The sequence below is a fragment of the Seriola aureovittata genome, chromosome 1 (genome assembly GCF_021018895.1).
Source record: "Seriola aureovittata isolate HTS-2021-v1 ecotype China chromosome 1, ASM2101889v1, whole genome shotgun sequence".
Classification (NCBI taxonomy): Eukaryota; Metazoa; Chordata; class Actinopteri; order Carangiformes; family Carangidae; genus Seriola; species Seriola aureovittata.
Window position 1 is genome coordinate 32915909 of NC_079364.1, and position 25863 is coordinate 32941771.

A 25863-nucleotide genomic window follows, 5' to 3' on the forward strand; every position below is an offset into this window, starting at 1 on the left:
CTCCTGCTACTACAGCTAACATCACACCAACTACATATTTTAGCAAACTAGAAAGTAAGCTGAACGTCCATGGGCAGTAATTTCAAATTGGTGACATCACAATTAATTATCAGCTGTTTTCAGTTTCTTCCATTAAACTAGATTTGACTCTGGAATATACGATGCCACATCAGGGCCACATTGTGGGGGAAAAAAAATCAGAAATTTCGAGAATAAAGTCAGAATATTACAAGAAAGAAAGTCCTAATTTTACAATAATATGACAGCAAAGTCATAATTTTCCAAAACAAAAAGTCAAATATGTCAAAATATGATGACAATAAAGTTGTAGTTTTAGGTTGCATGTTGTTTAGAGGGGAAATATCAGATGCTTTAAAATGAGGAACGTGGAGCATCTTGTGAAGTTGTACTTTAGCAGAGGTTTCACTAATAAGGAGATACTTCATCTTTTGGCTCATCATCATCATCATCATCAGGACACTGAAAAGATGGTGAAGAAAATTAGTCTATTCTATTGTTAGACAGACAAACAGCAGCTGCCAGAAGCAGCTCAGGCTGACACTGACTGTCATTTCTGGTTGTTGTAATAGTCCTAAAAAATATGTTTTTTCTGGAAACTTTACATTTTTAATTTTCACAATATTATGACTTTGTTCTCATATTCTCTTTATTTTTTTCTTCATTGTGGCCCGAATACTCCGTCATAGGAAAATTACCTGAAATGACTTCCTAACAACGGTAGATAGCAGCATGACGCTTCGTACCGTACAGCCTGCCGGAAAAGTACACAAAGAAGAAGTGCGTCGGTGCGAAGTCGTTGTCGCTGTTGCATTCTGGTTTTTGTGGTCCGTCTCTGATCTCCCTCGTCGTCAGTGCACAACTGAACCATTGATCTTCAGTGATGGCTTCGGGAAGCACAGTGCTGCAGACACCTGAGAGTGGAAACGAAGGTTTGTTCTTTAGCTCAAGTATCAGGTAGACGGCAGCTTCGAGCCGTTCTCATGCCACTGTGTCTGACGACAGTTGCAATATGGCTAAACTGCGTCAGCCAGCTAGTTAGCTAGCTAGCATGCTAACTAACCAGCTCGAGCTGTGACCTAAAGTAGCTTACATTTTTGACTCTGATGCTGTAACATAAATACATACATATACAACAGTTGGTAAAGTGCTGTTTGTACGTTTCAGGAAACAAGAGGACATCGTGTCCGTTACACGGCTGTAAGCGGGTCTACTCTGACACCAGCGCCCTGGAGAGCCACATAAAGGACCATGAGATCCCGGCTCAGTCTCTCCCCGGTGAGCTTCTATGGAAATACATGTGTAAACAAGACACAATAATAAAAATATAACTGAAAATACACGATATAATGAAAAAAAATTATTAGTTACATTTTTGTGTCAAGTTGAACCGTAGCTAATATGATTTTGAAGCAGGAGTATGGAAGCTTCACAATGACTAAATGTAAACAAACCAAACACGTCAGGTGAAATACAACAGACATTATTACATTTTGTTTCTTCTTCGTGTGTGCATTTATTGTGTCACAATCAAATCAAAAAGACAAGTTAAAAAGGACAATTATTCAGCTTTTAATCTTTAATTACAGTAAATAATTTTTTATTGTGATATGACTTTTCCACAGTCACATTGAACTGTAATACACCCCATCACTTTGATTTTGATCTGGCTTTTAGTTTTGTTGTTGAGTGTTGGGCTGGAGATGAGAGGGAGGGGTTATCACAGTGTCTGTCCTCCCCTCAGGGAAGACGTTGCTGTGCTCCACGACCGGCTGCAGTGGCTCCTTCCCCAACATGCAGAAACTGATGGAACACATGAGGCATCATCACAAACCCAACATATACTTCTTGTGAGTTGGTCTTTTCTTTAGTCACAGCTGAGATCCTGTGTATACATTGGTAAGATATCTTCAGAGTCATGCAGCATCGCCTCTTTCTGCAGGTGTGAGAGTTGTCGCACAAAGTTGCGGTCCTACCGTGGCCTCCTGACTCACCTGCACACCTGCTCCAAAGTGCCACGGGGCAAAACAAAGACGACTGAACCGATGCCCCCACAGCCTGCTGCTGTGACCAACCAGAACACGACCTCCATGCCCATGGACCAGACCCCCCCGCAGCTGGACTCAGTGTCGAAACCCCAGCAACTGCCCTCTCAAATCCCAAACAAAGATGGTTCCTTCCCTGCTGCTGTTCCTCAGCCAGACTCAGCTGTCCCCCCTCTCCTCGCCCCCCCCTTCCTTTCTCACCAAGAGACCTCCCCTACCCTTCTCACTGAAGGAGTTCCTCAGCCTCTGCTCAGAAACGGAACCTCTAATCTGCCTCCGTCTCTAAACCTGGATGTCCCATCAGCAGCTCCTGACCCCTCTGATGCCCAGGGTCAGACCCAGACACAGACCAGGTCTCCTGAGCCTGTCCAGCCTGCTCCGGTATCAGCTCCTCAGTCTCCTCCTGGGTCCTCAGCAGTCTGGAAGAAGAATCAAGGTGAGCCTCTCCTCACTCTAAAGCACACAGCTGTAACCTGCCAGATGTGGCTACCTGCTCTCAGAGTGCTAATATAACACAATCACTAAAAATGCATAACTATCATCGACTTCAACACAGACAAAAAAAACCCCAAAAAACAATTCAGAACAAAGTCCATTTCCAAAGTTATTAAACTAATTAACAAAAGTGAGAAACACAGAGAGAGGTCTGTGTTGCTCCACTCGCTGCAGCCTGACTTACCTGATATCACTCCCTGCCCCGCCCCTTATGAGAACATCAAAGCAATTCAGCTGCCCAGCAACTAAAAGGCAATGACCATAGTCACCTATTCCTTTATATTTCAATTGTAAACATTAAATTCTATATACTTTAAATGATCCACACTCACTTTTAGTGACAAAAATAGATGATTAACTTATGGCTTAGCATTACTGTAAATATGCACTGTAAATACGTAAACCTGTAAATACTGTAAATAATCCTTCAATTTCTTTAACCACTTACTGTACATTACTGTTATTTTAAGTATGCACTTAAGCTAATAGTTCAACATTAATAAACTGCATTTAGGCTCCTACAACAATGGTGAGTACCTACCAGAGAGATCACCAGCATACAATCGAGGTTAATACATAGACAAAAAAATGAATAAAAATTAAGTGCATGCTTTGACAGTGGGTTTTATCCATGGATGTATTAGAAGAACTGGATACGGCGCCATTGCTCTGCCTTGCAGCCAATTCTTCCCAGTGGCCACTCGCGGTATTGCAGCGAAAAATCCCCAGCGACCCAAAAAGCATTTTTCCCATTGACCAATAGTAAAAGAAACACCTGTAAAACTGTTGACAGAACACCTCCGGCTGTAAACACAGTCAATTATTAATCTTTGTATTGTATATTTTTAAGCCATGGACTTTTAATCTTTGTAAAAAAAAATTCCAAAGCCAACAAAAAGCCCAGAAAAGTAGTTTTTTTGGATGACATCACCGCTGTGCACACGCACTCTCCGCGCGGTCGAGCTGTCTCTCGTGAACGAGGATGCTTGCTAGGTTGATGCAAACGCCGTACGGATGTACAGAAGTTAGAAGGAAAAGTGAATCATTAACGACATAAAGGTGAATCTTTGTTTCCACACATCAAGATATTTTGATTTTGTGGCAGTTACTGGTCACTTGTCAGCCTTTGTTCTCGAATGTAATTGTTTTTTAATCTAAATATACGCTGATATATTAGCCACGCAATGACTGATTCACTGATATGACACTGTAAGTGATTTTTCATAACGACCCCGTAACACTTTTCTTCAGTGAATTTTAATTTGGTAAGTCATTTACCTGGTAGGTGATCGTTCCTGTGATCTGTGTGCCAGCAGTGTCTCATCCTGACTGAAGTTCACCAGCCTGTCTTCCACTCACCACAACCACATTCATTTAGTTTATGGCTTCAACTGTCTCAGTGGTAAAATTATAACTGACTTCACATCCACTGGGTTGGCGGTGGTGGCCTGCGATGGTGCAATCTTATTCAAATCAAATATTCTGGCACTAATTTTATATATACAATATGAAATAACAGTGACTTAATTAATTAATAAATTTAAATACGCGTAAAACTGAAAGGCTTTGGTGGATCAAAGTGGTAAAACCATGAAAAACACATCATCATGGATCATGGACAAAATGTCATTGTAAAAAATGACCAAAATCAACACATTTAATATGCTCCACTATAAATAAGTAGTAGGAGTATAAGAATACGTAGATGACGTGCTATATGAATATGCTTCAATATAAAAAGGTAACAAAGCCCTTCTGATCATTTTATCTGACAAGTTGTAATATCTGTCACATGCAGCATCAATTTCTTATTAAAAATGCTCAAAGAACAGGTCAGACATTTTTTTGTCCGATTATGATTTCTTGTGTTGAGTCCAAAGTGATTTTAAGCTCTAAAGCTTTTAACTGAATGACTTGTTTTCCCTTTAACATCATTATTAACTGTCAACACGAATTATCCGTGATATCAACGATCGTAGGTTTAAAAGCATCTTACTCTTCAGAACATTATCTTCATTGTTTGTTGCTGTTGTCATTTGTATAATCCACGGTTTCAAGCTCTGAGCAAGTCCTGTAGAAGTCTTATTACTCCTCCATGAAGTCCGCTAGCATAGCATTTATAAACGCGCAGCGCCAGATCCAGAACGCTGTTTGCTCGTTCTCAAAGCCCAGAGGCACCATGGGAGTGATACTACTGCACATATTCAGTGGGCTTCATAACGTGGAGGAAACCCGGGAGCCGGAAACGTTTTCAGTGTATGCACCAGGCGAGCAACTTCTATAGAAATGAATGTGCACCATTTTTGATCCAGTGTCCAGTTCTTATAATACATCCATGGTTTTATCAGACACATCTAGTAAGTGTAAGTTAAAACAGTGAATGGGCTCCATGTTTTCCACAGCAGGTCTTGGCGTACTGCCAGTTAGAGCTGGGAAAAAAATGATGAATTTTTTTTTATTTAGTTACAATTTTTATTTGATTGATCCAATGTTGATTCTTAAAATCCTAAGATTGATCTTTGCATTTGCTCTTTTTTTTTGTACAGTTGTACAACTGTGCTAAATGTTGTGTGTGTGCAGTCTACTTTATTCAGTCTGTCCCTGTCGGGGAGAGAACGTCTGTCTGCAGATGTCAGGCTGATTAATTGGTGTTGAGAAACAACCTGCTGTCTGTATGAATGAATGAAGCATTTTCTGGGTTTTATGATTGTGAGTCAATTCATGGAGAAAAGATATTTTGTACTGACAATTAATTTGTCCCTTCATTCTTTAGGTATGACCTGCAACAGACGCATCCTTTGGGAGCACACTAAAGGGCGCTACACATGTGTGCAGTGTGGACACACAGTAACCAACCGCAAGGAAATGACTCAACACATCAACAGTCAACACAGCGGTAACAAACCTGCAGAAGACACAGGAAGAAACACATAGAGTGGAGGCAGGTTTAACCAGACACTGACTGATGGTTTACTATAACACATCACTCTGAGTGAAGAGCCTGAAGCACTGAGTTACACACTGTTAGTGTTCTTAACATGTAATATGACTTTGTCTTTTTCCAATTAACACTTAGTTTCTGCATATTGCTGCTAGACACTTTTCATGGTACCACTTTACAATCAGACTACCCTTATAAAGGATTAAAATGGTAGTAAGTCATTAGTAAGATTAATGAGTAGTAAGCATTAAGTTGATCTTGCCAAATAGTGAGTCTGCATCAATGTATGAAAACGTTATAACCTGTCTATAATTGTTTATTTATGATTTATAATTTGTTAACATCTGAATTAATACACTGATTATAAACCATTTAGTCTTTTATAAGGGTAGTCTTGATTGTGCTCACACATTATTCTTCTTCTGCTGTTCTTTTAATGCCCTGTTGTACAGTAATTGTCATTCAGTCTAGTTTGGGGCCTACTGTAAATTGATTTGTCGGTTGGTTTTTGTTCCACAGTGATTGCACACAAAGTACTTAATGCTGTTTCTCAGTCGACTGGACTAGAGAGATAAACACTGAGTCGTGACGTGTGGTCACATTTAGTGTCTGGACTACCATCCCAGATCATGAAACGTCATGATGTTATTACTGTTTACGTCACTAATAACCCCAGCTACACCAGCTGTCCGTCTGCTTCTGTTATACAGGCTGGACTCGGGTTGTAATTACTGAATGTAGATCCCACATGTGTTTGAACAGTTACAGAGGGAAAATGTAGTTTACAGCTTTTGTACCATATGAATTAAAGGATAAGGCTGATGTTTTTCTTATTGTCAACAATGTGTTAGGAACGTGCCACCCAGTGAAACAGTGACTCGTGTTTAACAATGGAATGGAACAGAGGAATAAGATAACAGGATTTGATACACACACAACAGCATCAAACCCTGGATCCTCTTGTATTCCTCCATGCCGGCAGCAGCCGCAGCCATATTGTTTTCAGGTTGTCCGTCCGTCCCATTCTTGTGATTGCGATATCTAAGACTTTGATGGAACTTCTTCAAATTTGACACAAACATTCACAAGGATGAACTGATTAGATTGTGGGGTCATAGTATGCCTCAGTGACAGGGAGAGGCATACAACCGCAAGGTAATAATTGTAGTTTTACATGTACCATTTCACATACTTCAAGTTCTACATCAAACACCTTCACAAGAAAAACAAGGTCAAAAAAAGCTGTTTTTATTTGGGTCAGTCAGAATGAGTTGATACAAGCACTTGACTGTTCAGAGTTGAGAGGTGGTGGTCACTTCAGGGTCTTCTCCATGCTGCCGGACACCCACCACCACCACACAGTCTCTCAGCTCCTATTCATTAGCATTACAGGCCCGCCCAGCTGTGAGCGTTAACAATAATTAACAAGACAAGATCACATGACAAGAGGTCCCACTTGATCATTAACATGTGAATTAGTAGACGTTACCACATGCAGACTTAAGTGCTGTTTTCAACAAACAAATCCCATCCATGGATGAGGTGGAGTCATTATTGAAGGATAATGTATATAAAAAAAACCTGGGGAAGGGCGGCACTTACACATGGGTCTGTCACAACATGATTCAGACAGCATGAGCTGTCCTCCATCAGTATTTTACATGTGGGTTAAAAAGAAACGTTTTCATGTTCCAACTCATTGTCTCTAAATTTCTGTTAATAAACAAAACCTGCTGGAAATTAACTGGAAACTAAAGGTTGTTTTTTATCACATGATTGCAGGTTGTTAAGGAAAAACCCTCTGAGTAAACAAGTGCATACAAAAAAATTAAGTGCCACCTGTCATCCCCCTCCCCCCCAAGATCAAGCAATGCTGATTTTTTTTTATGTTTTATTATCACAACTATGTTCAGCTAAGTTCTCTTGAGGCTTTAAAAAAATCTCTTCTGGTCAATCGCGTACATCTTTCCCGCCGGAAGCTTCCGGAAAAATAAACTGTTGCCTCTGCTCATGTTGCCCTGGAACAAAGAGAGGAAAGGACAGGTCAGTGGTGATGTCACAATTTACAGGTGACCAACAGGTCTTTGGTTGTTATGACATGAAAAGATCAGTGGGCCTGTCCATACCACATCAGAGTATTGTGGATATAACAAAATTATAAGGATAATGTGACCTGTAATAAATACAGGCTTTAAAGCTCCATACAGTCTAAAGGTATATATCCATATATTCAGAAACTGAGACTTAAAACCATCCGTCAGGACTTCTGGAACTTAGTGATGTCACAACAAAGCAGTCACCACTCAGCCACATCCCAAGTATCGCCCATCTGGACCCACCGCCTAACCTGGCAGGATTTGGTTTCTCTGAGAGCTGCTATATTTTTATTGGATCACTCAGAAAACAGTCAGCCAATCAGAAGAGAGGTTCAGAACCTCCTCTCTTCTGATTGGCTCACTGACCTTGTTACTAGAGATGCACCGAGAAGCCTGAGAGTGATGTAAAAATCTTCTTATGGATCAAGACTTCAAATAAAACACAGGAGAAGAGGGAAATATGGAGCGTTCAGTTAGAACTGAACAGTAAAGACAGTGGACTGGAGAGTGAAGCTTCCAACCATTTGTATCTAGGCCACAGTTTGAGTTCTGTGCATCAATTCAGATTAACTTAATCTTGGAGGAGCAGTGGCTGCATCCACACTGATATGTTTTCATTTTAAAACAAAAACAATGTCCGTCCATACCAACACATCACATGACCATTCACATTCACTGGGCATGTGGGGATCAGTGTAGATACGAAGCAGATCGTGTACTCCGCACTTGGTTACAGTAAATCCTCTGAGGGAGGAACAGCAAAGACAGCTGTAGTATTCAAATACAGAATATAACTGAACAGCTGCTAGCACAGACAGCAAGGTCAGTAACACTGTAATTCATTACCATGTTGTATTCACCACTGGTAGTCCAGGCTGATGAGAGCCAATCAGGAGAGAACGTGGGTGTCCATGTCATCGTTTACAAATGTCTCAGTTTCTGTCCGTCCAGATACAACAACCCCAGAGTTTTCAAAATAAAACTCCAGTTTTATTTTCAGAAACTCAGCTGAGCCGAGTTTAACTCTCTAACTCATCAGTGTCTGTCACTTACCTCTCTGCTTAGATGCCTCCAGCAGTCCACCCAGGTGGGATATACTGATGCATAAGGTGGCAGGCCTCCAGCGAGCCTACAGGACAGTGGAAACATGAGTCTATCTGATCCATCACTTGTGAGGATTTACAACAGGAAGTAACCGGTATACTCACCCGCAGTTATTGACAGCCATGAGGTTTGACACCAAAACAAAAGGGTATGTGAGCATACTGGCAAAGAACTGGAAGACAGAGCAGAGGCGGATCGTGGTCAGACAACAGTTTGCAAACACAAGGACTGAGGTATGCGTGTGTGTGTGTGTGTGTGTGTGTGTGTGTGTGTGTGGGACTCACCCCCGTCACAGCCTGAGAGCAGTTCTTGATTTCTCCAGTGTGACTCATCTGTGCAGAGGAACAGAGTGAGGGTTAGTTCTGGACTGAACTCGCAGCATGGAGGGTCAGTGCTTAGGGTAAAGACACATGTCCATGTCAAGTTGTTGGTGACTGGGCTGGACTGGAGCAGGACTGGAGTGGAGAAATCAGGACTGAGTAAACATCAACTTCCTGCGGCTGCTCAGAGAAGTTTAGCTTTTGAATTGATTTGATGAAGAATCTTCATTAATATTTCAAAAACTGTAAAAAGGTAGAGAACTGAAACTGCTTCTCCCTTCTATAGCGCTTCACCTACTCAAACACGGTAGTGGGCAGCGCCACCATGTGGTGAGAAATGAGCTAACAAATATGCAAAATGTTTTGTCTGATATCTCAGCAACCATGAGGTGTAAAAGAAAGATTCTGGTGTCCATGGATTCAGTGGATGATGTTGAAGAGACTGATTCAAAGTTTTTTCTGCCATTTTGGATTTTTTTTGCTAGACCTACTTTTGACTCCCCATCCCACACCCTTCATCCAAGCTTCACCAAACTTGGATCACGCCATGTTTGAATGACCCAGATCACGTTCCACATGTTTGATTTGAGATATCATGTATTGTTTTTCTGTGATTGGCCGACAAACCTTTGCACGTGTGGTCATAACAAAATAAGTGTAACTGTAAATGCTTCATTTCATGCAACAAATTTGGTTCAAGTTTACAGACTGAGAACACAAAACACTGCAGAGTTTCATGCAGTTTCACTACTAGAGGGTGTTACACTGAAAAAACAAAAGATGCTTCCACTTTTAAAATGTCAAGCATGATCAGGCCATATTAGCTGGTAAACAGCTTGTTGATATCCCTTATGATTAACAAGTTATTCATTTTTTAAAGAGAAAAAGCTGTAAAGGCTAGAGAATTGAAACCTGGCAGACAGCTGGCAACTGGTGAAATGCTTCACATAGTCAGAAATTGTTGCGGTTGCACCACTGTGTGGAAAGTTATTGATGCTTCAGCCGCAAGCAAGTTGCAGGAGCAGAAATAACTTTGTGCAATCACCCTGCATTTTCTTGAGGAAAGGACAATCTAGTCTGTTGGTGCTTCAGCATAATGTCCAGTTTAGCTATACAGACTCATGCTGACGGTGAAGAGCACCACAACAACTACAGTGCTAACATCAGAGTCAGACTGAGTCAGTCCTTTAATCCTGAGCACCTGCTGAGTCTGACTCTGTATTTAGACTTATTAGACCACTTCATTTGACACACCTTGTTAGCCACTTTCTCCAAACAGGAAAGTTCATGACTAAATCATTGCGTCTATAAATTTTAATTATTAATCTGACATGAATAAAAGTTCAACTGGAGAATGAGACAACCAACTAGAGAAGATGTATCACTCTGTTGGGTTTATCAGAACTACAGAAACAACTGCTCTAAATCAGTCTCAATTTGCGTGCTTCCATTAGTGCACCGATATGTAGTACACTGTGCACACTATACACTCAGTGGTGTAGTGTGTGCATTTCAACAGGGTACTGTTGTCGCAAATCAAACACTGCTGTGATGATCGCAATATTTGACCGCGATTGTCACCCGCCAAAATTTCCACTGGCTTCTTTGCTCATGTGACTTTTACTTTTCTGTGTAGAAATGATGCCGCCATCAGCAGCGACGACCTGTCCTCCCTTCCTCTGCCACAGTCTTCACAAGTTAGAAAATATGTTGGTGGTCCCTCCACTTTTAGTTGTTCAAACCCAAATCATGCTTCTAATTTAAACACATGAGGAGGAAATGTGAGACTCGGGTATCTCAGTTTTTGACTTTGTTTCTGAACTCACATGTTTCTCAATCTTAATCTCACCAATTGTACGAGATATAAACTTCAAAATATGACATAAAAACTTCAGGCTGCAACTGAAATAATAAAAAAAAAGGATGAAAACTGTTAAATTCAACATGAACTAAAACTGTGAAAAACAGAGGAGACACTTGACAGGTAGATCTGGTTGTTTTGTTCTTTGGGGTGAAGATGTTTTAGTTGCTAACTCACCTCCGTCTCTGCTACACTGTCCCTGTCACCCTCTCCTCCTCACTGAGCCCTGCCACTAAAAACTCATTCTCCATAGATTTATAAAAAAAGCTGAGTGTCCTAAACATTTCTCTTCTTGCAGGACAGAGAAAAGTGTGCACACTGGATAGATGACATGATTTGAACGAACATGATTGTCTTGTTAAGTTAAGATGCACACGTACAGGTAGGCTACAGGTGTACCACATGAAAGTTCATGTAAACATTTTACATTTCTCTTCAATCACTTGTGCCTGAACTGCAAGTATGTACTTACTATAAAGGACAGTTACTCAGTTTTGTAATTTGGATCAATGAGTCAAATACAGAGAATGAATCTGTGAAGAACTGCATCATGACATCATCTTGTGGAACTCACATGTCACTTCTGCTCCTTCCTGTTCCCTACACAACCCGAAGGTAAGCGCTGCCTCACAGGCTGCTCTTACTAACCGGCCCTAACCCTAACTCTGAACTGAGCTGAGTGATGTATAAGAAGGGGCATACCGAGTCATCAATGGCGTACGTATTGATGAGGTGCGCCAGCAGGTTACAAATCCACAGGGACAGAACGTCACCGAGCAGACGAGGAATCAAACCACTGAGGAAAATAAAAGAAAACATTATTATTTCTAATCTAAACATCCTGGTTCACTGGATTTAAGATCACACCATCAAGGTTATAATCCAGTTTCCCCATTCTCAGGCCTTCTATCTAAGGTGTGCATATAATGGGACCACCTTATATAAACAGTACAGCCACATTTATTAATAACCACCCTGTGTGTGCTCCCGACTTTGTACCACAGAGAGAAAGACTAATGTAATCCACCCAAACAGCCCAGGTGACTTTTACTCTTTATATCCTCAGGTTGTCAATACAGTGCATATGTGAATGGATAGCAGAGTGTGTGACACTGAGCCTTTGTACTATTAAAAATCACACTGAAAAGATGCAACTATAAAAAAAAAAACAAATTTTCATTGTATTAAAAGTTCTCACTGTGATAAGCCAATGATAGAAACTTGTATGTTGTCACCGTACAACATCTTATACTTGTTTGCTACCTCAGTCTGATTGTGCACTAACAGATCACATCATTGGCAAAAACTGGGGAATCCAAATAGACAGCTAGTTAACAACAGGAAGAATTAAAAAGGAAAGAGACAAAAAGAAAAACTGAGCTCCCTGTTTCAGTTCAATCCTAATGTTTCATCGTGGTCATTAAAATACAGCGTGCTCCGAGACATGAAACATGAAATACAATGTAACCATGGTGTCAGCGAGTTATGCTGTAGCTACAACAAGTCCTGTTTTTAGCCCATAAACTGTCTCATTAACAGCAGTGATGAGCTGTGATCAGCTGATGTTTGCTGATGTTCAGAACACTATCACTGGATCACTGTGATACTGAAGGAAATGAAGAACTCTGAATGAAGGTCTGCAGCTAGAAGGAGCAGCTTTTTTTCTATGATTTCTAGATTTTTTTTGTAACTATTTTTGTTGAAATTTTCTGTCAATAAATATTGACTGATATGCGAAACATTCTACTTACAGGAAGAGTCTGTCAGTGACATAGGTAACAGGTTATATCTTATTTTGTGTGGCAAAAGAACAATCAACTTCTCTTCCAAAAGTTCCCATTATTTCTTCAGCAATCTCTTAACAATATGAGCAAATCAAAGGGTAGGCCAACAAAATGTGACAATGGTCAGCCATCTTTTACTGCACTGACACCACAGTTATCTAAAGTTGACCATCAAAACAAAACACCAAAACCCTGGTAGATGAAAGAGACAGGGATAGTCACACTTACGCAAAGAAGCCCAGTATGCCTTCTTCTCTGTAGACTGTGATGATGGAGTCAAACACCCCACTGAGAACAGAAGATTTGCATTTAAGTTATTAACAATCGTCAAGGCTCCTCTCACTGAGGCTCATGTGTAAAATGTTGAAACTTTACCTGTATTTTGTTTCTCTGCCAATAAACTGGACCATACATCGCAAAGTAATCACTGAAAAACAAGTCCAGGAAACATACATGACATGAGCTTCGTGTCTCCCCACACATCAGATGTAACTTCAGTGAGTCAAAACTGAACCCGGCTCAAACAGCCTCTGCAGGTATCACATGATTAGTGTTGTATTGAGTCAGTTAAAGTCACGGCGTACCATGAAAGGGATGCGTGACGATCGTGGCGCAGGAACGAGCTATCATCTCTTTGGTTGTCTGTGGAGGTGGGAAGAGACGGAAAACTATCAGCTGATTTATTCAACACTGTAACAGATGTACATACCCTGACAATTAGTAATATCTAAAGGTGGAGAAATCACAAATATTTAATTGGACCCAACCATTACAGTGTATTCTACACAGATCCCCAAAATCCTTATAAGAAACTAACAAAATATTTACAATAGCAGTGTTTAAAATAGCTTTTCATGTTTGTGAACACATTTTTCATTTACACCTAACAAATTTAAAGAGCGAATGCATAAAATATTGAAAAGATAATCCAGCGACTTTCCCTTGATGTAAGAGTAAAGAAACATTTACGCAGCCTTTTAGTGATGTGAAAACTTATGTTTTTAGATACTAAGATTAAAAGATGCCATGGAGTTACCTTGTAAACCAACCAAAGTTCTGTTTACATTCAGAGTATCTCACCAAACCACACTGGTTGAATCCTGCAGGTTTGACATTGTCTTTGTTGGATCATGTGTAAATGTGTATTTTGTGTCCCAAGTTTCAGACTTTTGGACACATACAAAGACATTCAAATATATAAACACCATATATACACATACAGAGCATTCAGAGAATATCAGACTCCTTCACCTTTTTCCACATTTTGTTATATTTCAGCCTCATGCTAAAAAAAAAAATAAATTCTTCTCTCATCAGTCTTCACTCAATCTCCCATTAGGACAAAGCCAAAACTGAATTCTCCAGATGCTGGATTGGCCACAGGTCAGGGTTCTGGCTGGTCCACTCAGTGACATTCAGAGTTGTCTCTAAGCCACTCCTGTGCTGAACTTTCAGCCCAGTCTGAGGTCCTGACCTCTGGACGAGATTTTCATTAAGGATCTCTCTGTACTTTCCCTTAGTCCTGACCGGTCTCCCTATACCCCCCACAGCCTGACACTGCCTCCACCAGGCTTCACCATTGGCATGGTGTTGTCCCTCATCCGGACACTCTGCCATAAAGCCCAGATCAGTGCAGAGCTACAGTGATGGTTGTCCTTCCGGAAGTTTCCTCCTCTCTTCTCCCTGATGTCTCAGTCAGTCCAGGTCCAGCTCTAGAAGAGTCCTGGTTGTCCGAGACTTCATGTCAGAATGATGGAGACCACTGTTCTTCTCAGGAACCTTCAGTGCAGCAGAAATCCTGTCTCTGAGCTCTGCAGCAGCTCCTTCCTCCTCATGGTTTCTGCTCTGATCTGCATTGTCAGCTGAGAGACCTCATGTCATAGCCAAATGTCAGAATACTGAATACATTTTCCCTTTGTCCTTATGGGGTATTGAGGTTAGATTGATGATGGAATTTTAGCATAAGGCTGCAACATAACCAAATGAATGTAGGGGTCTGAAGACATTCTCAGTGCTCTGTAAATATACTGATGTAATGAGAAACCACACCATGATAAGAAGTGAAAGGTGTGGGAGGACTTTGCTGTAGCCGATAGTTAACACAGAGGATGTCTTTAAAGATGTATGAATAATGTGATGACTTTGCTCTCGTTTGGTGTGTTCTTTCTGACAGTATCTCATTACTGTACAAGTGTGTTACCTCGTTAACAACGTGCTGTAGGGAGCCCTCCACAGCCTTCTGCTGGCCACCCAGTACCTGGACCAGAGACAAACCTCAGCATCATTTATCTTTAATATATTGTCCCAGATTATTGACACAGACAGTCTCTGAACTTTAGATGTCATGTTTCAGATGGTGGTCATATCTGTCAAACAATAAGAACAGTGCTATCAGTGTCTGACTGTAATTAGTACTGTAAACACAGCATTTTCTGTTTCACCAAATGTTTCAAACTTCAACATATTTGACAACACGTGAAATCAGTAGAATGTGTGATTTTTTAAATTTTTTTTTTTTTGTAGCATCAACATTTTTATGCTTCTGCGCCAGCAACAGCCAGGGCCGGAGGCATATTGTTCTCTGGTTGTCCGTACGTATGTGTGTACGTAAGGACATCCGTCCATCCCATTCTCGTGGACACAATATCTCAGTAACACCTTGAGGGAACGTCTTTAAATTTGGCACAAATGTTCACTTGGACTCTGGGATGAACTGATTAGATTTCAAAGGTCAGGGGCATGGTGTCCTCACAAAATAGTTTTGTCCTTGTGAATGTAATATTTCTAACACTTTGACAGAACTTCTTCAATTTTGGTACAAACGTTCACTTGGACCTTTTTTTTTTTTTTAAACAGATTTTTCATGTGACACGATAACACATAGTATGTTGTTCTTTGTAATTTATGTTGCGAGACAATGTTGAAAGAAGATTTGGATGGAAAGGAGACTGAATACACTGATTAAGTGAACAACATGTTTGACAAAGTAGTAACATTCAGAGCTGTAACCTCCACCCTGATAATGTCGACTCAGGTGCAGGAACAAGAACCACAGACCAGGAACCAAAACTGACATTAGGTTCATGTTAAAACATAGGAAAAGTCCTCGATGGTTCCAGACGTCATGGAAAAGTATCTGGATTTCAAAAGGGCCACTGGACAAGAACAGCAGACAAGTCTCCCAGTCTCTGGGTTTTTAAAGCACTCTCCGACTTCCTCTGCAGGTTTGGCCACTGACAGCAAAGAAACATCTCCAGAATGAAAATACACTGAATGACTGTTGCAAGAACTGGCACTGTTAGCATATTTTGGTGCTTGCGTCAGACTTCACCTCTTATACACTACTGGTCAAATGTTTTAGAACACCTCCGTTTCTTCAGTTGGTACTGAAATTAAATGACTCCTTCCGCAGCTGAGCTCTGACCTTCTCTCTACAATAGAAATCAAACATTGTTCAGAAAGTTGGTCTAAGTCTGTTGCAGAATTTCCCACTAATGTGTCACTTCTGTCCAGGTCATCCAAGACCAGAGAGGTCCTGGTCTTGTGTCTCATTATGTTGCTGTAGGATGAAGCCCTGACCCACCAGTCTGTCTTCCTCCCTACACTCTGACAGCAGTATACAGTCCTACTTCCTACACTACAGTGTTGCCCTGATGAGGATCCGAGGGTGTAGTGACACAGTTGGTTTGTCAGTCATGATCAACTTCTATGAAGTGTTTTCTTTGTTTATCACTGACCTTTGTGCCATTTACTGTTTTTCCACTGGACATGAATTCTGATTAAATTTCAATAAAAACTGGAAAAATGGGATTGTTTTAAAACTTTTGACAGGTCGTTTATGTATCTGTGCAAGATGTAGCCACAAAAAATCCTCTAAATCCTCTACTGTATGTTTTACCTTTAATGTGCACTAGGAGGTGGATGTCAATTCCTTCCTACAGCAAACTGTATTTGTGTGATGTGTCAATGTCTTTGTCAGTAGTTTAGATCAGGAAAAACAAGTTAGTCTGATTTCATGTTCAAGGCTAGTTTGTTGTCTTTAGCAGTCTGTGAAAAATTAAGTTGCCACTATGGTTTTTCAAACCTGTTGAACAGCTTCATAAACTCCTTTGCTTTTAGATCTGTAGTCTGTATCCTGCTCTTTATTTATCCCATACTGCATTTACATACAGTAAGGTTGAACATGCACTCGACCCCCTACAGTTCGCCTACAAGGAACATATTGGAGTGGATGATGCCGTCCTTTACATGCTCCACCGGCCCATTCTTAGTTGGATGAGCCAGGTACTTACATGACGATTATGTTCTTTGATTTTTCAAGTACATTTAACACCATCCAACCCCCCATTCTTAAAGACAAGCTGGAAGGGATGGGAGTGGATCCCTGCTTCACGTCCTAGATTGTGGATTACCTGACAAGACCACAGTACGTCAGGCTGAGTAACTGTGTCTCAGGGACAGTGATGAGCAGCACTGGGGCTCCACAGGGGACTGTTCTGGCTCCGTTCCTGTTCACCCTGTATATGGCCGACTTTAAATACAACTCTGAGACACATCCAGAAACATGCAGAAATACTCGGATGACACAGCTATCGTGGTGTGTATCAGGAACGGGCAGGAAGAGGAGTACAGGGATCTGACGATGGCCTTCAGTGAATGGAGCGACAAGAACTGCCTCCTTCTGAACACTTCCAAGACCAAGGAGATGGTCATGGACTTTCAGAGGTCTAGCCCCACCCTTCAGCCAGTCAACATTCGAGGGAAGGACATTGAGGTGGTGCACACTTATAAATACCTAGGTGTGCACCTGGACAGTAAACTGGACTGGTCCCTGAACACAGATGCCATCTACCTGAAGGGGCAGAGCCGGCTCTTTTTCCTCAGGAGGCTCAGGTCCTTTGACGTCTGCAGTGAAATGCTGCACATGTTTTATCAGTCAGTGGTGGCCAGTGTACTCTTTAATGCTGCAGTCTGCTGGGGCAGCAGCATGACAGACATGAACACAAAGAGAATGGGCAAGCTGGTAAAAAAAGCTGGGTCTGTGCTCGGCAGGAGTCTGGACTCACTCAGGACTGTTGTGGAGAGACGCATGCAATGTGCGATGGAGGCCATCTTGGACAACACCAACCATCCTCTCCACAACATTCTGGCAGGACAGAGAAGCAGCTACAGCTGCAGCAAACATCTCATCTCACTGCGCTGCAGAACAGAGAGGTTCAGGAGATCCTTTGTTCCCACTGTCATCAGGCTATACAACACCTCAGCTAAAGACAGTGGATCATGAACTGGACTAATTGAACTTGTTTATTATTAACTATTGCTAATAATTAGCTCCTATCTAGTAACTATCTAGTAATTCCAACCTCTTTAATTATAGGCCTGCTATGCAAAACATAGAGAGCAGATATTATAATCCCTCATACTTATTGTTCTTATTTTTTATCAATATTTGGTAGAAATTTCAGCACGTAAATTTTCCTGCGTCATTGAGAAAACCCAGACTTTATATCAAAACGTGCGGCTTGATTTCGAATGATGTACTACGACTTTTGTTCACGATTTGAGAAACCATGGAAATGTTAATGGTTAAAAACAGCAAAAAATTTCCTATTCAAAATTAAAAAAAAAAAAAAAGAAAGTCTTGAGAGTCTCTTGAATTGGTTGAATTGGTATTTTGATAGCTATGACAGTTCACAAAAACATTTTCAGATTTTATAATGGGTGTGTACGCACAGAATTGTTGAGAGCTAGAGTGGATGACAATTTATATATACAGACAGAGAAATTTGTCCTCTATCACCCAGTTTTGGTCTCATTGTGATATCTTTTACAGTTTTAAAAGAAATCCCCTGTAAGTGCTCACGTAGATGTCCAAAGCTCTCATGTTAAACTGAGCTCTTAAGTTCTTACAAAAAACAGAGTTGAGGGAGATTTTTAAACTGTGATAAAATCTGTGATATATGTGTACCTACCGTAAACGGTAGGTACACATATATCATTGTCTTCAGTGAAGTCTTGGGATGCCAGTAGTAAAGAGATTTCTCCAATAGGACTTGTAGTTTCCCTCAGACAGTTGCAAGAGCAACCAGTGTCTCAGCAGGAGCCACTAGTGCAGTTTATGGGTAGAAATGGACAAAGCTGATTCTGATTGGTTAATTAGACTCATTAACTCTCTGCCTTTTTACTCTACGCCATAACAGTAATAAGGTAAATCAACACTGTATGCGCTAGGGTTGTCACGATACTAGAATTTCAAACTCGATACCGACACCCAGGAAAATACTTGACACCATTTTCGATACCACGGGGAGAAAAAAATGAAGATGCTTAAAAATTTTTAAATAAAGATTAGAACAATACAAACAATAACATCAATGACAACACTACTTTTAGGTTGTCTGCCGGCCAGGTAAAATAATAATGCTAAATAATTCCAAATGGCACTTTTGTTTTTTTCCCATTTTCAACTAAAACAGGTTGCAAAGGTCCTTCAGCAGCAGCACTTGCCATGATAATTTAGTTTTATCCTGGCGACACCAGCTCAGTGTTGTGAACGTCAACTAGCATTCACGTGTTCAGCTGCAAGTGAGGGGAGGGGCTGTGTGCCTGCCTGTCTGCTGCGTTGTTCATGAAGCTGTGTGTCAACTGGAGGATGCAAAGACGGCACTGTTGGTATAGATACTGTTGCAAATAAGTATCGAATCCGAGTATAATAGTAGAACCTGAGCATCGATTTTTTGACAACCCTAGTATGTGCATGTGTGGTAGTGTGGTTCTATGTGTTGGTGCGTACATGTCTTTCTATAGTTGAGGACAAGTTTAGGTTTGAAACCATCATTGTGAGGTCACTTTGGTCAGTCCTGACAGCTTCAAACTGCTTTTTGAGGGACACCTGCAGTGACTGAGGTCAGAGTTAGGATAAGTCTCCACAACATGAATGAAACGCAAAGTAACATCCTCTGTAGAGATTGAAACATGAGTGCTGGATATGCACCAAGCAGCAGGCACATTAAAAATTTCTCCAGGAATTTAACAGTTGTATTTTATCATCTTGTGTTTATGTATGTACTGTATGTACAATGATGTGAAGCACTTTGAGCTGCACTGTTTGTATATCATCATATTATTGACACACTATTAGTACGTCAACACTATGAATGTCCTCCAGGAGAGACTGTCTAAATATGGAGATGACTCGTCACATTTTCAAAAGCCGTCCAACTCCGAGCCTCCCCAGGTGTCAACAGTCACTAACATATGTACATATAAAGAATAATAATGAAACTCTTACCTGAGCTGTGCCTTGTTCTTGACATTTCTGTAAGAAAACAGCAGTGAACATATGAAAACTGTCAATGTGAGGAATGTCAAAAAAAAAGAAAAAAAGAAAAAAAGTACAAGTTAGGTTCAAGTAACATAAACATTTACACGACCAGACATTAAATGTGTATCCTGAATGATTACACATCTATTACCCACATGTAGCTCCAGATGTGAAGGCACCAAGACAAGACTGTACCCAGCATTTTGTAAAGACATAAGTTAGTTAGTTTGTTTATTGTCCTCAAGGGGAAATTCATTTTCACAGTCCTGTACACAGAAACGCCAACACATGCACATTACAACAGTAAACTTACCACATCATTTCTTAAACACCAAACAACACACAAGTCGATTGTAATCAAATGGTACACATTACAGTTATGTTGTCATGTGTATACTGTGTGTAGTGCTGCTTCTTGCACAAACTTTTCATTAACAGTGATAAATCATTGCAGCCATGTTTTTGTGGCCATTGATGATCTCAATATTAGAGCTGAAACCATCAATTAATTAATCAATTAGTCTATCACTGAAAAATAATGAGCAAATTATATATATATATATATATTTATTTATTTATCTATTTATTTATTTATTTATAAAAATAACTACAATCACACGAGTTACTGGTGAAGTAACTGAAAAAGAGATGTCACCTTGAATTCTGGGAAATTATTAGGGATGCCGCGATACCGATCATCTATGAGTGAGCTCGACCAATACCAATCATCTTTGTCATGCATTGCAGATGGCGTAAAATCAGACTCAAACACTTTGTTAAAAGTTCCACAGGGCCAACATGTTGTTTTGTTTTGGTGGCACAGTGATCAAAGTGGGAGGCGGGACTACACTACACGGCACTTCTCTCAGCCACAGACACCAGAGTATTAACCATAGGTGATCGCCTTTAAGATGATCGCTGACAAGACGCTTTAATTCCCATCTACCAAATCACCTATTTTTCATGGCCAACCAAAATGGGGCATCCCTACAATTTATACCAGGTACTTTCACAAGACATTTTATACTCCAAGTGATTAACGGAGAAAATAATGAGGTTGATCCTAAAGTGTGGGATTTTATTTCATGAAGGGAGTCAGCTGAGTGGGAGAGAAAACTCCAAACTGGTGTGTGAAGTAGCATTACACACAATATTTTCCTCTGGTCTGTCTGCATTGTATCATAGACAAAGAGCCGATAGAGTTGTTTTATATTTATATACTCACACAACTCTATCAGCTCTTTGTGTACATACATACATATATAAATATATACACATATATTCATTCAGGAGATCATTTCTGTAAGGAAAAATAAACTGAAACAGGTCAGATATGACATGAATACCACTTGCTGTAAAAATCAGCTGTTCCAATGTTTACCCTGTGACCACAAAGGTTTAGTCCATATTTCCTAACCCTGTCACCAGAATGGAGACAGGGGTGGAGTGGAGAACTGAACGCCATTTCATAGGGTCTTTAAGAGTTATTTACATTTTCAGGACTTATCACACACACAGATTCCTGGGCTAAAGTGACCCTCAGATGATCAGATATGACCTTTGGCCCATAGCTGTGCTTCACTTGCACTTGCTATAGATCAGCAGTTATCTTCGGTCTAATGTTTTAATAGAAAACTTTAATTTTCCACTGGTATTTCCTGAAATACATTTTTCCAGCATCTGTCCAGAGCACAACTGTGAAACAACGACAACTTAATTAACTCACACAATGTTCCAGGAAATGCTTTCAGTACAAAACGAATTCCCCCATCATTACATCATACTTTCACCTGAGGAACAGGTATATGGTGTGATTACATCCATTTCTGGACAACATGATGTGGTCGGCCTACCTGCACAACTCTGCTGTGCACCACAGTGCCGATGGTGCCAGCACAGAGTCTGGGACCAAGTCCTTTGAAGAGACCCACTTTTCCATCAACTTTGATGATATGTTTGGCTGAAAGGAAAGATACAGAAATATGAGTTATAAAAGGCAGTTTAAATACAGTGTGATGTTTTACAATAGAAACATGTCATTTAAAAAAAAAAAAAAAAAAATGCATTTAAGACCTCACTCTGTTATGACACATTATTTAGACATAAAACTGATTCATGACCACTGTAAGGTTGTAAAGAGATGTACTCCACACAGCAGACTGGTGTATTAGTTAAAAAGATCAAACTTTCATGCAGCCATAACCTAAATTAAATATAAAAAAATGAACTGCAATCATCAGATAGAGCCCAGATGTTAACTCCTGAGAGGCCTTACTTAGCAGATGCTGGAACAGCTGTTTTACAAACATCAGACAATACTTCCTCATTTTCATAACCTTAAATTAAAAATGCCTCAGAGTTTCCTGGACCTTACCACAGTAAATCATATGTGCTTGCAAGTTACATTTCTAAGATCCCTTTACTAACTGGTAAATACAGTTTTCCTCCCTTCCAGGAGCCCACGGATTTCAGCTCATTTCAGTACGCCATTAGTCACAGAAATTGCTCAACATGCATCATACTGAAACACACACTCACTCTGCTTCTGGTTAAGCTTATTGCAATTGTAGAGTTTAATAGTGTTAAATGGCAGCATGATGTGTGAATCCTTCCTGGTGGTCTGACGACTTTCAGCTGATACTTTATTGCATTCATAAGCAACAGGGAACACAAATCGTGTGTTGTCATACATTTGCCAGTTGTATTGAATGGTCTTTGATAAGACGACAGCTCATAAGCCAACCATTCCTCTGTATTTCACTCGGATGTGCATCATCATTGGATGATCAGGTACTAGCTCCTAAACAAAAATGTGAACATGATGAGGAGGAGCTCCGACCAGAAGCAGATTATACTTTCTACAGAAAGACTGTTGTAGGATTTGAGTCTGAGCCAGAGGAAACAGAGGGGGAGCTAGAAAGTTGTGGTGAGGGATGGGTGCCAAAACCCGGTAAAATTTTAAAGAGAGGAGTATTGATAAGCACCAGCGTTATCGGCTCTGCTTTCGGTACTTGAGAAATTAAGAAAATTTTCCCTTCCCAACCCAGAGGAGATGGATCGATCCATCCATCAGTCATGTGTGTTCTGTATGCTGCAGCCACACACAGTAAATTAAACACACATGGGTTAATGATGAAAAGTAACCAACAGCCATCTGATTGTTATGGGCACGTTCTTTGATCTTTTGTTAAGCAATGCTATGAGAAAATAAGCAATGTTAATTCTGTTTTTCATTTATTTTGTTTTTTTTTTCTTACAAAAATTACAAAAAAGTACCAATAACAGTACCGTTAAAGTACCGGATCGATAAGTAGTATCAATAAAAGTAGTAGTACCGTTAAATTCTTAATGATACTCATCCCTAGTTGTGGTTATCAGAACAACATCAGTCCTGCTAACTGATCCAATACAGACCTACACAGAGGGAATGTACATCTCCTCCATGGAAACTAGTCAGAGAGTAAAAGATTATTATTTACAAGTAAAATCATAATTTCCATGAGTTCCAAGTATGAGTTGGACATGTGCTCTGGCTGGCAAAGCACTGACATTTTAAGGTGGGTGCACCACCGGAACATTTCACTTTTAAAAATATAAGCAATTCACAAAAATATTACAAAAGCTAAAATATGGCTGCATGCTTTTAGAATGACTGTCAATAGAAGAAGTTTTAAGCAGCTATTTAGCTTAAATATGCAAAATCTGTGATATGGTCCTTGAAAATACAACAAGTTGCTGACCACTACCAGCACAACAGAGCCATGTTTTTAACCAGTGGATCCGTTTTATTAGTATCATGCATGTGGATGTGAATGTATGGGCTTCAGCTTACGGCTGGTAGGTTGGTTTCACGTTATTCAACTGATAATAGTGGCTAACAGGAACATGCCAATAAACACAGCAATACAATGACAAAGTCAAAGCAGCAGCTGCTAGCAAGTAAACATGGATACAAACAATCCACAACTGAACAAGTTGTTTTATTGTCGAATGTGTTATAAGGACAATCTCATGTTTTAAGGCCTCAAGGATACACACAATGCCTTTACATGAGAAACACTGAATGTATACATAACTTTGTCTAGAGGAAAACATGAGGGAAATTACAACTCAAGAGACTTGCCTGAACTTTTTTCATAACCATTTAACTACAAACAAATATTTACTTGTAGGAGCCTCATATTCCCATTGACAAGCAGAAAAAAAAAAAAACTGCTGCCACATTTTCACAAAACATAAGAATATATAGTCTTGTCTTCCTTATGGCTATGGTCCTGTACCATATTCATATTTTGATGATATAATGGAAATTTAAAGAGTTGTTGCCATGCTTGGTTTACATCTCATATCATTTCAACACAGCTTTTGACAGAACTGTTACATTGGAGTAAAATCGAAAGTAACACAAGTTTGAATATTCACAGAGGGCCCCATCTTTCTGCCTTCTGAGGCGCACTGTAACAGAAAACAGATTTCACACTTTCACTCCTGGAGAGTCACACTCACCATAAGCAAACAGTCCCGGCAGCTGGTAGACTTGTCTGCCAAACAGGTTCCTGCCCAGGGTGGGAGCGAGCGGCTCATGTCCTACCTGACAACACACACCATCATGACAGCAGAGAGATAAGAAACACGGACTGTAACCGTCTCAGCAAACCGCGGCTCTCACACACTTCCTGGTTTCCCCTCAGTGTTTTGTCAGCTGAATTAATGTTGCACTGTTCCGCCAAAGTTGCTTACTTTGTCTTTAAAATACCTTTTAACAGTCGAGCTAAAACAAATTGGCTAAATGGTTAACGTTGACTTTAGCTAATGTTAGCTATTTTAAATGGGCCAAAGGGCACCGGTCAACAAAGGGCACAGATCCCCGAGTGTAGTCCTCGTGACACAGACATCAATGATACAAATCTGTCATTTAAGACGCACAAAGACAGAAAATAAACACGAAATAAAAATTAACAACATGTTAGCGCGAGGAAACGTTAGCTTGTCCCTGACCTTTTGCTGTGAAACAGGTCAACAGAGCCGCTGTCAGCGACCGTCCGGTCATGGATACTACAGACCACTGTCACTTCAGTGAAATATCTTCATGTGAAGTAGCGGAGGGTGAGAGGTTAGACAGCGGGACAGAGCAGCTCAGCTGACAGCTAACTAGCTCTTCTGAGACACACTGTATCACAACCAAACGCGCCTCAGCTCGTTAAGCACTAAACTGTATTTATCAGTGAATGTGTCTCAGGACGACAAAGTGTTGTTGTACATTCTGCGTACAGACACTTAAAGAAGCAGCGCTGTATTTCATTTAAGTATGAACTTTAAGAATTGGTTCACTAACCTCGCTTCCGCCCACTACAGAGTATTTTGGAAACAGAAGGTCATAGGGACAAGAGACGGGCCGGTAATGTAGTTGATATTATTATCGAACTTTAGCTGCTATTTGTATTAAATGTATGCCGAAATTAAGTCCTGCATAGTGGTTCAGTAAAGATCTTCGGCTATGGTCTACATGGTACATCTGTTTACTGACAAGAGAGCCAACATTAGACTGATATATTTTCAATTAAGTTTGACACTTTCCTCTAAACGCTGCTAGCTAGCTGAGTTATACGGGATTTATAAAAGCGAGCTAACAGTGACTAATGTAGCTCCAGATCTGGCATCATATTGCCAGCGTTCGCACGAACATGTCGCGTCTTACCTGGATCAGGACTTTGATGTACATCAAAGGGTGAGAGAGGACAGTGAGCCCTGATCCCAGCAATACTTGGCCACACGTGTCCGCCATTTTTGGAGAGCCAGGGTAGACAGGAAGCTCTTCTCGTTCTTATTGCGTCTCAGGAGCAGACTGCGCCCATATTTGATCTGATGAGGACGG

The 25863-nt window shown here is 40.4% G+C and overlaps 2 protein-coding genes across 2 annotated transcripts; one reads left to right on the forward strand and one right to left on the reverse strand.

Annotated features, from left to right (window-relative positions):
- Nucleotides 1–737: 737 nt before the first annotated feature.
- Nucleotides 738–6321, forward strand: znf414 (zinc finger protein 414). The gene is made up of 5 exons (XM_056374243.1): nucleotides 738–950; nucleotides 1186–1296; nucleotides 1763–1868; nucleotides 1961–2499; nucleotides 5332–6321. The coding sequence occupies exons 1-5, from the start codon at nucleotides 902–904 to the stop codon at nucleotides 5490–5492; spliced, it is 966 nt and encodes a 321-aa protein (XP_056230218.1). The 5' UTR covers nucleotides 738–901; the 3' UTR covers nucleotides 5493–6321.
- Nucleotides 6322–6726: 405 nt separating this feature from the next.
- mtch2 (mitochondrial carrier homolog 2) lies at nucleotides 6727–25838 on the reverse strand. The gene is made up of 13 exons (XM_056374255.1): nucleotides 25687–25838; nucleotides 24495–24579; nucleotides 21842–21948; nucleotides 19956–19982; nucleotides 14865–14921; nucleotides 13249–13306; nucleotides 13040–13091; nucleotides 12893–12952; nucleotides 11583–11676; nucleotides 8984–9031; nucleotides 8804–8871; nucleotides 8649–8724; nucleotides 6727–7517 (listed from the first exon to the last, which is right to left on the reverse strand). Exons 1-13 carry the CDS (start codon nucleotides 25771–25773, stop codon nucleotides 7431–7433), a joined length of 906 nt encoding a protein of 301 aa, XP_056230230.1. The 5' UTR covers nucleotides 25774–25838; the 3' UTR covers nucleotides 6727–7430.
- Nucleotides 25839–25863: the final 25 nt, after the last annotated feature.

Bases quoted from the DNA above. Each gene is read 5' to 3' on its own strand.
- znf414 (XM_056374243.1), top strand. From the start codon at position 902: ATGGCTTCGGGAAGCACAGTGCTGCAGACACCTGAGAGTGGAAACGAA. The intron at 1,869-1,960 runs GTGAGTTGGTCT...CTCTTTCTGCAG, and splicing joins AAACCCAACATATACTTCTT to GTGTGAGAGTTGTCGCACAA. The intron at 2,500-5,331 runs GTGAGCCTCTCC...TTCATTCTTTAG, and splicing joins AGTCTGGAAGAAGAATCAAG to GTATGACCTGCAACAGACGC.
- mtch2 (XM_056374255.1), bottom strand. From the start codon at position 25,773: ATGGCGGACACGTGTGGCCAAGTATTGCTGGGATCAGGGCTCACTGTC. The intron at 24,580-25,686 runs GTAAGACGCGAC...GTGTGTTGTCAG, and splicing joins ACATCAAAGTCCTGATCCAG to GTAGGACATGAGCCGCTCGC. The intron at 8,872-8,983 runs GTGAGTCCCACA...TCTGTCTTCCAG, and splicing joins GCTCTCAGGCTGTGACGGGG to TTCTTTGCCAGTATGCTCAC.